Source organism: Gopherus evgoodei, chromosome 15 (assembly GCF_007399415.2).
Source record: "Gopherus evgoodei ecotype Sinaloan lineage chromosome 15, rGopEvg1_v1.p, whole genome shotgun sequence".
NCBI classification, from domain to species: Eukaryota; Metazoa; Chordata; order Testudines; family Testudinidae; genus Gopherus; species Gopherus evgoodei.
Window position 1 is genome coordinate 27,315,863 of NC_044336.1, and position 15,643 is coordinate 27,331,505.

Consider the following 15,643-nt stretch of genomic DNA (forward strand, 5'->3'; position numbering starts at 1 on the left):
CGTACTTTTAGGGGCGAAAGAAAAATGCAGACCTGTTATTTACCAGGCTGCACGTGGCAATAGACTGTATAGGTAAGGGATGCAAGGAGGGTATGGGTCACGATGCAAACTGCAGGCATGCACACAACTAACATTAATTAATTTAAAGTTTTATTGGGGATAGTTACAAGAGGTAGGGGAGCAGCGTATGATTAGCTAATAGAGTTAATGGAACTTAAAACATACAATGACTAAAGTATTTACTATCAAACAATATTTATAAACAAAGATGCAGTAAATAATATTTATAAACACAGATGCAGCATTTAGTAATAACCAGTACTTACGAATACAAACCAACTCATAACGACTGGCAAATGTAGAAACTCTGCTTAAAACACGTGAGCTGAGAGAGGCTTCGAGGTGATCAGGCTCAGTTACGGGAGTGCACAAGGTACACAGGATTCGTTTTTCTTTCTCCTCTTCTGCCTGCACATGGCAGACCAGCCTAAAGTACCCACTATGACATCATAGAAGTGTCATAGGGGACGGGGCCCAAAAACTGTGTGTGTTCGTTTCTGATTGGTACAAGCAAAGTTTACACAAAGTAGGGGAGTAGGTGCCTAAAAGTCTGGCTTCACCCCCAAAAGGTGAGGAAATGCATATAGTTTAGAATGCGTTTAACACTGAATGACAAAAGAAGAGGCCAGGGCAATACCAGTATGGGCAAGTTTTTAGAAGAGCTGACAGGAAGGTGTGAGTAACAGTAGGGGGAAATTAGGTTTTGCAGTGACCCATCCACTCCCAGTCTTTATTCAGGCCTCATTTGATGGTGTCCAATTTGCAAATTAATTGCAGTTCTGCAGTTTCTTGTTGGAGTCGTTTTTGAAGTTTTTTTTGTTGAAGAACTGCCACTTTTAAGTCTGTTATTGTGTGTCCAGGGAGATTGAAGTGTTCTACTGGTTTTTGAAAGTTATAATTCTTGATGTCTGATTTGTGTCCATTTATTCTTTTGTGTAGTGATTGTCCGGTTTGGCCAATGTACATGGCAGAGGGGCATTGCTGCCACGTGATGGCACATATCACATTGGTAGATGTGCAGGTGAACGAGCTCCTGATGGTGTTTCCTCCCTCCTCTGCTGCTGAGAATATCCCACTTCCACTTTAATTGAATTGTCTCGTTAGCACTGACCCCCCCCACTTGGTAAGATAAGTCCCATCTTTTCATGTACTATGTACACATACCTGCTATTGTATTTTCCACTCCATGCATCTGACGAAGTGGAATTTAGCCAATGAAAGCTTATGCCCAAATAAATTTGTTAGTCTCTAAGGTGCCACAAGGACACCTCAATGTTATAACTAGAGACTTTTAGATTGGCTGAGAGACAATTTGATTACTTTAAACACTTGTTTGGTTAATTTAAGTATGGTTATTAATTAAAACATTGGGGTGGGAGGAGAAAGGCAAAGGACATACCTTACTAAACTTTGAAAGTCCCTGCATTCAAATAGATCCTCCATTCCCCACAGCCAGTGCTAGCTTATGTCTCCACACAGCAGGTCCTGCCAGGAAATATCAGTTGGATGGCAACTTCCCTTGTGAGGCTATTCACACTCCTCCTGTGGAGATCATACTAACAGGTATTCGTCAACGAATATTTTAACGATCAGTGGGTATTCTGTTGGAGAGGTTTAACTCAGGAATTACAACCAATCCCTCTTCTTTGGATTGCAGCAGGTCTACTTAGATGGACATGAAACAGTTGGATTTTTCAAGTGTCAGATGCTTACTTTAAAGGTGGAAGTGACACACAAGATAGGTAAGGGTGAGATAATGAAAACCCAAGGCAACGGGGAGTGGGCTGGGGGGACTGAATTCTCCTGTGCAGTCAAGACAGCAGCGTTTGCTTTGTTTTCAGTGCAGTTTATTTGCTCAGAGCAGGAGAGTGCCACTCACAAGCAGCAGCAAGGCTGACTCCCAGACGGATTGGAGTCAGGCACAAAAAGAGGAAGTGACTGTGGATCAGGACCTTGGACAGCTACTTCTCCATCCTTTCTTCACACCAAACTCACCTCTATCATAAAACATTAGAGGGTCCACAACATGTGGTACCTGTGTAACATGGAGCCCACCTGTGGTTCACTACTCTCTCAGCAACTCCTCAGACCTGACAAACTCACTATACCTAACACATTGCTGCCCTGGTATTTACCTATAAAGACTGTTGTATAAGGTATCAAATGACAACGTATATCATAATGGTCATTATAATCATTGTGGGGTGCTTGTGTGGGTAACAATGACAAAGTTGTAGGTGTACACTGAAAACATGCTCAATCCATGAAACAAGGCAGAGCTGGCAAACAAGTTTGTCTGAGAAAGGAAAGTTGAGTGGCTTGTCGGCCTGGGTCTCGAATGTAAATGGAGCAGGCTGAACCAAAACAATTAGCATGATATTTGCACAGTGAGGCAAAATGTGAAGCCGACTGATAGAAGAACGAGAAGAACACAGGAAAGACAGCATCGTCCCCACCCTGAAGAACAGTCAGTGGGGGAAGAAGAACGTTGTCTGGGGTCACACTCCCAAGGGTTACTGGACTATCAGAAGAGGGGAAAAGACATTGCAGTTATCCATCTCTGAGGGAACAGAGAGACCAACACTTTTTGCATCCATGAGAGCTGGATTCCGGCCCAATGGGTGGCCCAATGTGATGCTGAGAGGAGGCGTTAGGCGAAAAAACTACCTTAGACAAGGATTGTAGCCTAAGTTGTAGTCACTAGAAAGGCTATTATACTTTTGTTTTATTTGTAACCATTTTCTGTTTCTATTATCCTTGCTTAGAATCACTTACATCTCTGTTCTTCATCAATAAACTTATTCTTGTTGTAGTAGAAATTCATCTCAGAGCTGTTACACTGAAGAAAGGGATTCATCCTCAGCTGATCTAACAGGTCCATGTGTGCACTGTCTCCTTGGAGACAGCAGACTTGGTAACTTCTGCAAGTCTCCAGTGATGGGACTGGACACTGCAGAGAAATGCTCTTCAAGGGGGGCTGAAAGTTGGGGGGCACCTAATGTTAACCTGCCAAGCAAGGATAGGACTAGTAGAGGCTTGAGGAGAGCATTTGAGTGGCTGACAGGCCAGTGTTGCACTGAACTAATGCCAAGACTCTCCTGCTGCAGGCAGGGTGTTAAATAAGGACATGCACAGGCGTTGGTGCCCCACGAAAGCATCACAACTTGTACGTGGATTCCAATACGTAGAGGCCTTCCAACAATTCAGAGAGTTATTTTAGTTGTTATCAATGAACTCTTGAGTTAAAGTGACCCATCACATGCTAAACAACGCAAAACAAGGTCTGTGCTCTGGGAAGCTACAGACACAAAGCTAGGTTTGGTAAAACAAAAGCAGATCCCTGACTGAAGTCACAAGAGAAAATGAGTTTGTCCACATTTGTCCATGCCACCAAAACTAACAGTTTTGGCTGACTTCTATATCAGTGGCAGCCTCTGCGCAAAAGAGAATTGGGAGTAGAACAGCAGGGGCTGCGGGTCAGGATTGAGGGGCATCAGCAGAGCTATATTCCTGGGAGCATATCTGTGGCTGCCCATGGTGTGCTCATCCCTGGCCAGCATTATCCAGTCCCGTTTTCATGGGAACCACATTCTCAGCAAGATGGAACCCAGTAGCTCCCGGGCAGGCTGCCACCCCTCCAGTGAGTGCACACCGCATGTTATGGCTGCGAACACTCTTTGTTTAAATAAACAATGGCATAGTGTAGTCATTGCAGTTGATTAGAACACACAACAGACAGTGCACCTTTGGGGTTACCATAGTAACGGTTTTCACCAAGACCCAGCTAACCACACTGATTCATCTTCAGTAGCCGTCTGCAGATGCTTGAGTTATTTCTTATTCTGCTGTATCTCACAGAGACCCTCTTGTTTTCCCACACTCTGCTGACAAGCTTCCTCAGTCAGCTGGACTATTGCCTCCACACCGAAAGGTCCCAGTTAGACAAGAGGCTTGCAGGTGGCACCTTGCCATGCCAGACCATGCAGAGTAAAACATTACAGCCGTTTGTCCAAACTGTCTGCCCTGCCAAAGCCACCAAACTTGGGAGATTTACCCACCCCCACTTTAACAAAAGCCTCTCTAGAAGCTGTTTCAGGGGATGAGCTGATAGAGATCTAATCACCCGATCTCTCAGCAAAGGGAACCTCCAAGCTCTGACTGCAACAGGAAGGGCTTCTTTTGACACTGCCAAGGGAAAAAGGGTCACCTTTCTGGGACAGGATGAGCTCTGAGATGTCCCTGCTAGCTTTCCACTCAGACACCCTGTGTCCTGGTGAGCCACCCTGCAGGTAGAGGAATGCTCCTACATGAGCCCGTCAAACAATCCGTTCTAGCCCCATCTAGTCTATAGCACTTCCTATCCTGCGCTTATCTCTGTAGTACCCGAGTGCCTTCCAGCTGTGCATTGAACAACACGACTAACATCTGTCACAGGTTTGTTCTCTCATCCTCTCCATGGCAGGAGACGTGCGTGGAGTGGAATGTCTTGCTTTGGACACACACATACACACACAGCCCCATGTTACACAAGGCAAAGTGAAAGGAATGTACCTTGCACTCAGAGCAGAAGTGGTGCAGTTTGTGATGGTCCTCAGGTCCTGGGAGAGTTCATTCCAGCTTGGGCTGGTCCCTGGAAAGCTCCATCTCCTGCACAGATGAGCTTTACCCTTATTGTAGAAAGTTCCATTGTGCCAGAGGAATGAAGTCGTCGACCATGCTCTTCACCCAAGAGCTTTAGTCGATCTTTTAGATACCGAGGGCCCAGGCTGTGGAACGCTGTGAAGATAAGGACGGAGACCTTGAACTTGTCGCTATTCAATGGGGAGTCAGTATACGGAGTGCAAGACAGACGTGATGCATGCGCGGTAGCCAGTGCTGCTGAGGAGATGGACTGAAGCTTTCTGTACCAGGTATATTGCGGTGCTGTAATCCAGCCAGGAGAGGATGCAGGCAGACCATTGCTCATCAGGATGGGGTAGAGTCTCCTAACTAACCAGATACGGCAGCAAGTGTTACTCATGGACAAGGCTATGTTTTAGTCACAGGTATTTTCGGTAAAAGTCGTGGACAGGCTACGGGAGTAAACAAAAATTCACGGCCCACGACTTGTCCATGATTTGTGCTATATACCCCTAACTAAAACTTGGGCCGGGGGGCCATGGGTACTCTGGGGGGGCGGTCTGGAGGCACCGCGGGTGCTGGGGGGGGGCATGTGGTGGCACATGTGGCCGCTGGTGCTGGGGGGAGGGTTGGTGGGGCTGGTAGGTTCCCTACCTGTTTCCGCACAGCTCCCCGGAAACGACCGGCATGTCTTGCAACTCCTAGGGGGAAGGAAATCCAGGGGGCTTCCGCATGCTGCCCACACCACAAGCTGCAGGGGTGGTGCCTGCAGGCAGGGCGTGCAGAGCCCCCAGTCCCTCTGTCTAGGAGCTGCAGGAACATGCCAGCTGCTTCCGAGGTGCCCCCGAGGTCAGCGCCTCCCTGCACCCCACCCTCTGCCCCAGCCCTGAGACCCCTCCCACACCCAAACTGCTGCTGCTGCTGGCCCAGGGGCTGCCTGAGTGCTCGGGCAGCCCCAGAGCCAGCCACACTGGCTGCTGCAGAAGTCATGGAGGTCACGGACAGTCACAGAATCCAGGACTTCCATGACCTCTGTGACAGACACGCAGCCTTACTCATGGAGGCTGCTATAATGTGAGAACTCAGAGTCAGTGGGGCATGCACAAGTGTCCTTCTCTATGGACTGAATTGATCAGTTGTGTGTGTGTGACCCTTCAACCAAAGGAGACTGCACCACGACTCCTCACAATGCTTTCCTCTGCCCACCAGTATCACCTCTGCCTTGCTCAGGTTCAGCTTCAGCCAGCTGTTCTTCATCCATGAGCTGACCTCACCCAGGCACTGATGTGCTGAAGGACTGGTAGAGCTGTGTGTCATCTGCATATTGCTGGCACTTGAGTCCACATAGGGGTTTGCCCAGTTCGCTAGTGGTTGCAGAGAGATGTTGAACAGGACCAGAGAGAAAATTGTTCCTTGTGGGACTCCACACGTGAGGGATCTAGTAGTGGAGGTGGAGTCTCCCATTACTATTGTTAGGTGAATCCTTCCAGGAAGAGCTCTGCCATGGAGTCACAGGGTCTGGTCTATGCCCCAGCCTGTACTCAGTCCCTTGGGAGTGACCCCTTTAGTGTGCCAAACTCCCAGGATCCACAGTTCCACAGGGAAAAGCTGTGAAAGCTGCAGGGCCTTCCTTCTTCCTTTCTGCCTGTCAAAGATCCCTTCACATCTCCAATGGAGCCCCACAGATGCTCCCACTCCCTCCCTCCTGCTGGGGCTCTTAGGCTTTGCCCCATACTGCGATGAGCTGCCGCTACTGACTGATGAATGCTGCAGCCTAATGTATCCTGATCAAAAGCAATTTAATGACAGTGCCACACTCTTCCCCACAGAGAACCCATGTGCACTGAAGCACAGGGTTTGATGGCTCCTTCTTACATGCTCATGGGGAAACGATTAGAAACAGTACAAGTGCAAATGACAAGGGTCTTTCACCTGTGATCTCAAAAAGCAGAATCATGCCCATTTAGCAGATCAGAAAACTGAGGCACAGAATGACTTGTCCATGGTCACACAGCAAGTCATTGGCAGAACTAGAAGCCAGAAAGATAGGAAGTGTGGTCAGAGGCCACCCTGGCTTAACCAGGAATCTTTCACTGACCTGCATGTAGAGACAAAATTAGAAAGGCCAGGGCACAAAATGAGGTTAAACTAGGTAGGGATATAAAGAGTAACAAGAAAACATTCTACCAATACATGAGAAGTAAGAGGAAGACCCAGGATAGGGTAGGCCCACTCCTCACTGAGGAGGTGAAGGCATAGCAATGGCTGAAGTGTTAAATGCCCTTTCTGTTTCAGCTTTCACCAAAAGAGTTAGCAGTGATCAGACAACTAACATAGTGAACATCAGTGTAAACGGGGTAGGATCTGAGTGAGGCTAAAACAGGAAGCGAACAAGTAAAGAAAAATAAGTTAAATGGTAGATGACAAGTTAGGGGCTCATTAAATACAACCTAGAATTCTTAAGGAACTGGCTGAAGAGAACTCTGAGCCATTAGCAATTATTTTTGAGAACTCATGGAAGACTGGAGAGATCCCAGAGGACTGAAAAGGGCAAATATAGTACCGTCTATAAAAATGGGAATAAAGACAACCCAGGGAATTATCAACAAGTCAGTTTAACTTTGGTTCCAGGAAAGATAATGGAGCAAATAATCCATCTATCTGTAAGCAGCTAGAAGAAAATAAGGTGACAAGTAACAGTCCACATAGATTTGTCATGAACAAATCATGTCAAACGAACCTAACATCCTTCTTTGACTGGGTAACAAGCCTTATGGGTGGGTGGGAGAAGCAGAAGATGTTCTCTATCTCGGCTTTAGTAAGGCTTTGATACTGTCTCACATGACCTTCTCATGAACTACAGAAATATAGCTTAGATGAACTTACTATAAAGGTGGGTGCACAACTGGCTGGAAAACCATACTCAGAGAGTAGTTATCAATGGTTCAAAATCAAGCCGGAAGGGCAGATTGAAAGGGGTCCTGCATGGATCTGTCCTGGATCTGGCTCTATTCAATATCTTCATAAATGATTTGGATAATGGCATAGAGAGTACACTTATAAAGTTTGTAGATGATATCAAGCTGGGAGGGGTTGTAAGCACTTTGGAGGATAGGATTAGAATCCAAAATGATCCTGAGAAAATAGAGAAATGGTCTGAATCACATAGGATGAAACTCAATATGGAGAAATGCAACGTACTACACTTAGGAAGGAATAATCAATTGCACAAATATAAAATCGCAAATGATTGCCTAGGGAGTACTGTAGAAAAGGATTTGTGGGCTATAATGGATCACAAACTAAATAAACTAAATAAAACTATATGTTGCAAAAGAGTGAATGTCATTCTGGGATGTATTAGCAGGAGTGTCATAAGGAAGACATGAGAAGTAATTCTTCCACTTTCGTGAGTACTGATAAGGCCTCCACTGGAGTATTGTGTCCAGTTCTGGGCACCACATTGCAGGAAGGATGTGGACAAATTGGAGAAAGTCCAGAGGAGAGCAACTAAAATGATTAAAGGTCTAGGAAAACATGTCCTATGAGGAAAGATTAAAAAAAGTTTTTTGTTTTTTTTTTTAACTCTGGAGAAGAGAAGGCTGAGGTGGGACATGATAATAGTCTTCAAGTATGTAAAAGGTTGTTATAAAGAGGAAGGTGATATATTGTTCTCCTTAACCATTGAGGACAGGACAAGAAGTAATGGGCTTAACTTGCAGCAAAGGAGATTTAGGTTAGACGTTAGGAAAAACTAACTGTCAGGGTGGTTAAGCACTGGAACAAATTACCCAGGGAGGCTGAGGGATCTCCATCATTGGAGATTTTGAACAACAGGTTAGACAAACATGTGTCAGGGATGATCTAGATAATACTTAATCCTGCCTCAGTGCAGGGACTAGACTAGATGACAAACTGAGGCCCCTTCCAGTCCTACATTTCTATGATTTCCCCCCACCTTACACAGCCCTTTTTCCTGCTCTCAAGACTAGCCAACACTAACTCCTCCCATTCATTACAATAAAACGTCCTGACCACAGGCTGTTTCTGCATTTATATTTTATTAACCATTTATTGTTTGTATTTATTTTACTCTCACATTACAATCTCAGAGTTTATTTTTTTTAATATCTTTTTTATTTTTATAAAATAAATAGAGATAAGTGAACTCTTAGGCAGGATGCTCTCCAGAGCCTTGGTTAAACTTCATGATTGAATTTTTGCATCAGACCTGTGAAAACAGAGCCCAGACACGCACACGCTTAGATGAAAGCTCAACAGGCCGAGTCAGTTAAAAACCCTATTCCTGGCTGCACAGGCTGGGAGGACGCTCAGGGAATGCTGGTGTGAAGACAAAGCAGCTTCCCACAATTCACCTTTGCATTTTGCCAGGTATCGCTTGTTCTTTAAACAAATCCACTGATTGAGGTTAAAAATCTATGGTGTTTGTAAATAGTGCATGTTAGTCAGTTATCTGCAAATCCCAACCTCTGTTTCAATGCTTGCTGGCCAGCACACCTGTCCTCGGCCATTCCCTGAGTTCAGAGCCACGCGCAGAGGGACAGGCATGGTAATCAGAGGGGCGAGACTGGTATCACTGCAACAGACACTGGGGCAAGTAAATCTGTGTAGAACAGCAGCTCAATGGGCCACTAAGAGAGGCAATTTTTTTTTTTTAGCCAATCACTAACTTTTGGTAGTCCACATCTTAGAAAAACACAGACTTTTAGGTAAAACAGCAGCTCCTCCAGATTTCCTTCCACTGCTTTCGATTCAGCATCCTGTGAGGCGGCCGGTGGATCACCGTAGGGTAGAGAAGACTGCAGTTGTGCTTGCGAGCAGGGAGAGTGCCCCAGCTGGGGTACCTGCCTCAGTGCCCACAGTTCAAGCCACCTTGCAATAGGAATACTTTGAGATTTGCAGACAGCAGCGTTTTACTATTTGACTTTTAATGGCAGAGCACAATAGGATCCTGGCCGATTCTGATGCCATGGCATTGTCTGGCTGCATACAGGCTGAATGAGCATCTCCGGAAGCAAAATGATGTGGCATGTTATGGGCAGCGACAAGGTCAGCCATCCCCAGCTGAGTTCAGTGTGGGAGGTGAAGCTACTGCCCACAACAAAAAGCAGCAACATTGTTGTTCATTTCTTTTCTCATTAACACTACTGTCATTGACTTAGGCACCTCTGCTGGCCTGTGAGTAACGGTGAGGCCAGAACCAGAACGGAGAGAGTTTTCCTAGATTTGGATAGCTTATCATCATCGTTACTTTACAGGGTTTTGTTCTTCCCGCCCAGCTGATTCACATCTAGACAGTACTTTATTGGGGGAATGCTCCCTTCAGCTTTGCCACCTCTTTCCCCAAATCAGTCTCCAGACACATTATGGATTCCAAGGGACAGGAATCTTCATTACCGACAGGCATGAAAGGCGTGGGCGAGGGTATCAGCTTTCCCTAGATCTGGGGACAAGATGGCCTTGCACGAGGCAGAATGATCTGCTGTTGGCCCCTCTCCCTCCAGGACGGCAGTGATTCTCTTGTAATCAGAACATACACGTGGATGCCCAGATGTGTAGACACACTAGGACATGCCAATGCAATGCATATCTGCCTGGGTCCATACGGACACATACAAATGTGCCCGGATGTATATAGACCAAGGTGCATGCAAATGCACATGTATACAGCTGGGTGCATACAGTCATGTTTATTAGCTAGCAGAATATTAGCACTTCTGAGAAAAATGAAAGCCTATGGTTTAAGGCAGGGGTAGAACAAGCCCTCTCTCTGTCTGTGCAGTTGTCAGGACATCTTGTGTGCTTTGGGGCTGTGCTATGGGCAAAGGGACAGCGACTCCTGAAACAATGGAGTGAATAAGCCAAAGTCTCTCACCCATTCACCTGCACTGACACAGGCACGTGCCCATGAACAGAAAGTAGTTACATCAGACACAATCCAATTTCCTTAGGGCACTGAGGATGTTGTTCATTTTCTTGTTTCTCCTCCATCTGGATGCAGAGCTTTATGGCCTGTCAGTGTTCCACACAGCTACTGTTCTCCTCACCTCCAACCCCCTTCCCTCTTCCTCCTGCTGCCATGCACGCTTGTCCACTCGCTCTGTCCGTACTGCCACTGGAGAGAGGGAGGCCAGCGAGCACAGCAGACGATTTCCTGGCTCCCTTCTCTCGGTTACACACAGATTGCTCAAGACTAGGTGTGATATTCTGCAGGCAGAGTGCTGGGATCCTGTTGCCTGTCAGAGGGGCTGCTCTTTGGCACAGGATAGTTAATAGATAGAGGGGTCACTTGGTAGGGTGAGAAAACATGGAGCTGTAGGCGAGTCCTGACTTCATTCCTTAAGTTACCTAGACCCCCATGAAAGAAAGGAACAAAGACTGAAATAAAAAGCCCCTCACAAAGGTATCGTCTCATCCAGTCCTTCGGAGCCCTGGAACCATCTTTGTAACAGAAGCAACCATTGAAAACAAAAAGAAATGTTCCTTTTCTGTAGTTTTCAGAGGTTCTGGCTGAAAAGAAAAGAGAAGATTGTCTCTCCACCTCTCCAAATCATCAGTAGCTGAGTCAGAAGAAAAAAAACTGTTCAAGTTATGGGTTGCAGCAGCAGCAGCCAACACTAAACATTCAAGTCGATCATTTCTCTATATACATTACAGGTGAGACATGGCCCTGCCCACCAGGACTCTCCCTTTCTCCGATAAGGCTGCTGTTATCTGATCCGCTTTTCCACCGAGTACACGGAGATGTAGTAATCATTGCTTCCAACCGCCAGGTGAGGCTGTGGGATGGAGAGCAAACAAGTGAAATATGCAGGAGTCATGGGGGGAGGGGAAAAGGGCTACAGGATAATATCAGTCCAGGCGGGGAGTCGCAGCATTCTGAGCACCGCTGGCCAGATGCTAGGGAGCTCCTAGCCGGGTCTGCCAAGGTAGCTACAACAGCCTGTTTCCTCCACCTATCTTGGGCTATATGTCTGCACACAGTATGCCACTGTTTCAGCTGAAGGAAAAAATTATGGTGGCCATCAGCTGCCAACTTCTAGTATAATTCTTCTAAATGTGTTTGTTACAAACAATCCCCTGGATTGAAAACTGGCGCGCTTCTAGTGAGAACCCCAGGAGCAATTCCAGGCTTCAAAGAGACCAGGACTAGAGGCTTTCTTTGTTTATTTTAAAGGAGACAAAATTTTCAAACTTGCTAACCCCCTCTTCCCATCCCCCAAACCCAAGGACCAAATCATTCATTAGGTGTTTGACTTCTTGCAGGGTGATTTCCCAAGGCAAAGGAGCAGCAGACTGAGATGCACAAGCTCCCCTTTATTGTCTTCCTCCTCAGGATGTAAAATGCCCATAACCTCTACCAGCAATCCAGAGAAACACCCACCCCTGTCCCCCCAGCCCGCCCCCAAATCGGAGGGCCAATAGCATGTCACATCATAGCTCACCTTCCTCTTGCTGCTCTGTCCACTGCTTCAGGCCCTTCATCAAATGCCACTGTCCTTTCTCATTAAACGTAAACCACTTATGTCCTGACCTACAAGGTTCTAACATGACTCCGCCCCCTTACATGTCCCCTTTAACCTTCACCTGCTTCCTATTCCCCATCCAGCTACTTTCTGCTACGCCTTCCAACTCCCTCACCTATTCTCATCTCCAGCCATCTCAGGCCATACTGCAAATGTGTGACACCTCCTAATTAAACAACTGCCAACTACCTTCATTCCCCTCCTTCTAAAGACTAGTGCAGAGCCACCAGCTCTGTGACACATTCACATTGCAAGATTCTCTCCACTCTGTTTTGTTCTGAATTTTACGAGCTTGTGCCTTTAGACTGTGCAGGAACGCTTTCTTTTTCAGCAGTTTTTTTTGCTGCACAGCACCATGCACACGTACAGTACTATGCAGTGGTAAGGCGGGTTCAGAGAGCAGCCATTTCCGAGGCATTTGGTGATGGTATCAGTTTTAGAGGAAGAGCCACAGAACAGAGAGGTGCACTGTAACCTGGGCTAAATTTTGGCTTGTCTCGTGTATGTGCTGGCGGAGAGAGCTGGCTCCTGTAGAATAGGATGGTGTGCTCAGCTGAGTCCTAGGCTAACACACCTTACAGAACATCTCTGACATAAGCTGCCATGAGCAAAAAGCTAAATCAAAAGGCAGTTCCAGAGTGAAGTGAAAAAACGGCAGTCAACCAGTGAGCAAAAGTGGCTCAGAAGTTTGGAGTCCTGTTCTAGCCCTTAGTGGACATTTCTGCACATTAAATAACTACTGCACACTTTGGTGCAACTGGCCATATTTGCATGTGCTTCTGTTGGGATAGGATGGCAATGCATTGACAGAGCAGGGTGGCTTCGAGGACTGAAACAGCTAGGTTGCAGATTGGGGACTAACGTGCACTTGCAGAACTGTGTTGGGCAAGACTGTGCAGTACCCTCCTGTACAAAGGGGAGGTCTTTCGTCATTGTGACCAGCTCCTTTTTCACAGAAATGCATGCAGAACAGCAAAAAAAAATTCCAAAGTTAAAAAGAAAATACAGACCCAATGAGGATGGAAAGCCAGGCAGCTGATGGCTCCGACTCTCTGTCCCATAAATCCATCATAGTATTTGATATTGTTGATCAGCTCTCCATTCCCATTGTAGATTGCAGTGAACTGATTCATTGAGCCACTGGAAGGAAGAGAGAACATCATGTACTCACCGCATTCATTCAATACTGTTCTACATAAAGGGTTTTCTACTCACCACCACTTGGCTACAGAGACAGGAGTAATTGATAAAGGAAAAGTGTGTACCACGCGCTCTTATAAGCAAAGAGACTGGTTTTAATCCATGCTGCAGCAGCCTGACCACAGAGAGATTTACAGACAGGCTCGAACTGAGGATTTACCTCTTATGCTGTAAATTCAAGATGTAAAATATACAGAGCCAATGAAAGTGCATGGTCACCTTAGGTGGTTCTCCCACAGCTACCATGGCACAGTGACAGTGAGGTGGATGCTGGGCCCCCCAGCTCAGCTCAGCCATAAACCTGCTGCCTTTAGGCAGGGAGTCTGACACACTGAGAACTAGCAACACCCTGCACCATCACTCTGAGTCACCAGTGCAAAGGTTTCAGTAACACACAAAAGGGTTAAAATACCTGAACTGCACACATGGGAACGAAGTGGCACTGGTCATAGCAAAGGGAAAAAAAGAGACATGAACGATATTTGTAATGATGGATTTCTTCTCTCTGTTCCACAGAGGAGGTGGGATAGGGTCAGAACCTACCATGCAAACAGATTGGCCTGTGGGTGAATGTCCAGGGCGGTCAGCCCTTTGACTATCTGAAGGACCTTCACGGACTCTGGCATCCTGGGGTCGAAGAAACGGACATCTCCATTCACACTATCAACAGAGGAGGTTCACAACATTAGACTCTGTCCCACTGGAAGTGCAGCCTCGAAAGCCCCACAGAAAAGGCCATTCACTTGCCTGCGAACAGATCACCATTACGCATGGCAGAGCCATAACTGGGCATTTTAGTGCCCGGGGCGAGCAAGCCTACTTCCACCCCCTACTGTTTTATTCTATCATTTCTCTGCCACCGCGGCTTTGCATCTTGGGCGGCTGCACTGCCCTGATTGTGGCGCTGACAGAAGGACTACACCCGAGGAGAGATTCAGCCCAGTACCACCTCTCCCACTCTACGTCCAGCATGACTGTATCCACCCCAGCATCATCTGTTTCCAGTAGGATCCACAGCAGGCGAGGTGCTGTACACACACACACAAAGGAAAGAATGTTCGCTGTCCCCAGGAGTGACTATTATCTCACCCCACCCGCATCGACATGACAAAAGTGCTTTCACTGGGATGTCGCGTCCACAATACAAGCAGCTGTGTATGAGGCCCCAGTTCCTTTTCTTCCTTCTGGTGTGACTGCTCCAGCCCAGCAGCAGGCAGTAATCTGAGGGGCTCCTATGCAACCACCCAAGATGCCAGTTATTTGGACCCTGGTCCATAAGTCCCTTGCTGTTCAGAGAACTCTTTGGAGCAGGTGTCAGCAAAGGCTGATTAACAGCTTGTATCTTCTACGGGTCGATCCAGGCAAAGCTACCGGTGCAGGACAGAACTGCCCCTAGATATGGCCAACAGGGTATGGCGGCAACACAGAAAAGATTCATGGCTGCTCTGAGCCAATGAAACAGACACCACGTGATGAGATAAGCAAGATTTAAATGGAATAATAGCAGGTTCTAACTAGTATGAGGGTGTCAGACTCCACTGGCGCTAATGCTGCTGAGGCGTCCAGTGATAATCAATAGAGAAAGTGATCCTGAACCAGCAGTACTTAGAAAGACACTGATCACCTTTAACACAACTTTTTCTGAACTGTGGTGCTTAGGTAAAGATGTTTGAACCTTCATAGAAAGTTCAGTCTGCACAAGCGGGGGCTGGAGTGTTTCAAGGAACTAGACCTAGCCCCAAACAATGGAGTTTTGAGATCAGATGAAAATTTAAAAACTCGGTTGCTGATTATTCCTTAAGCAGAGGGATTATTAAAGCTAGGTTACTCTATGGGCACAAGTAGCGCTCTATATCAGACATGCTGTTCCCACTCCCCTCCCCGCAACTGACGTATTTTCCCCACAATTAAGCACAATTAGGAAGTGAGTCTAAGGCACAGCTAGCTAGGCCTACCTCTTGCAATACTCTATGAATCTGTAAGGCTGAGACTTTGGAATAAGAATCCTTAAAGGGCTATTAGAGAATAGGACAAACTAATCATGGCCCTAGTGGCTAGATCAAAATGGCTGGACAAAGGACCACATGACTATCCAGCCTAGGTGTCATCATCCCTTCAGTCATGTGAGTGAGCTTCCCCTGGTGATCTGGTTACAATGGTCAATTCTAGGTTATAAACTCATTCTCTCGTGCTTTTAGATCCAGATGAGGGTCCTC

The 15,643-nt window shown here is 46.6% G+C and overlaps 1 protein-coding gene across 2 annotated transcripts in view; it reads right to left on the reverse strand.

The window, feature by feature from the left end:
* Positions 1 to 8,737: 8,737 nt before the first annotated feature.
* RPTOR (regulatory associated protein of MTOR complex 1) overlaps positions 8,738 to 15,643 on the reverse strand; it is a 288,180-nt gene continuing 281,274 nt past the window's right edge. For both annotated transcript variants that reach the window (XM_030533961.1, XM_030533960.1), the window contains 3 exons: positions 13,971 to 14,087; positions 13,238 to 13,367; positions 8,738 to 11,480 (listed from right to left, as the gene is read on the reverse strand). In XM_030533961.1, coding sequence (XP_030389821.1) covers positions 11,412 to 11,480; positions 13,238 to 13,367; positions 13,971 to 14,087 — 316 coding nt within the window. In that variant the 3' untranslated portion in view covers positions 8,738 to 11,411. The remainder of the gene's footprint in view (positions 11,481 to 13,237; positions 13,368 to 13,970; positions 14,088 to 15,643) is intronic.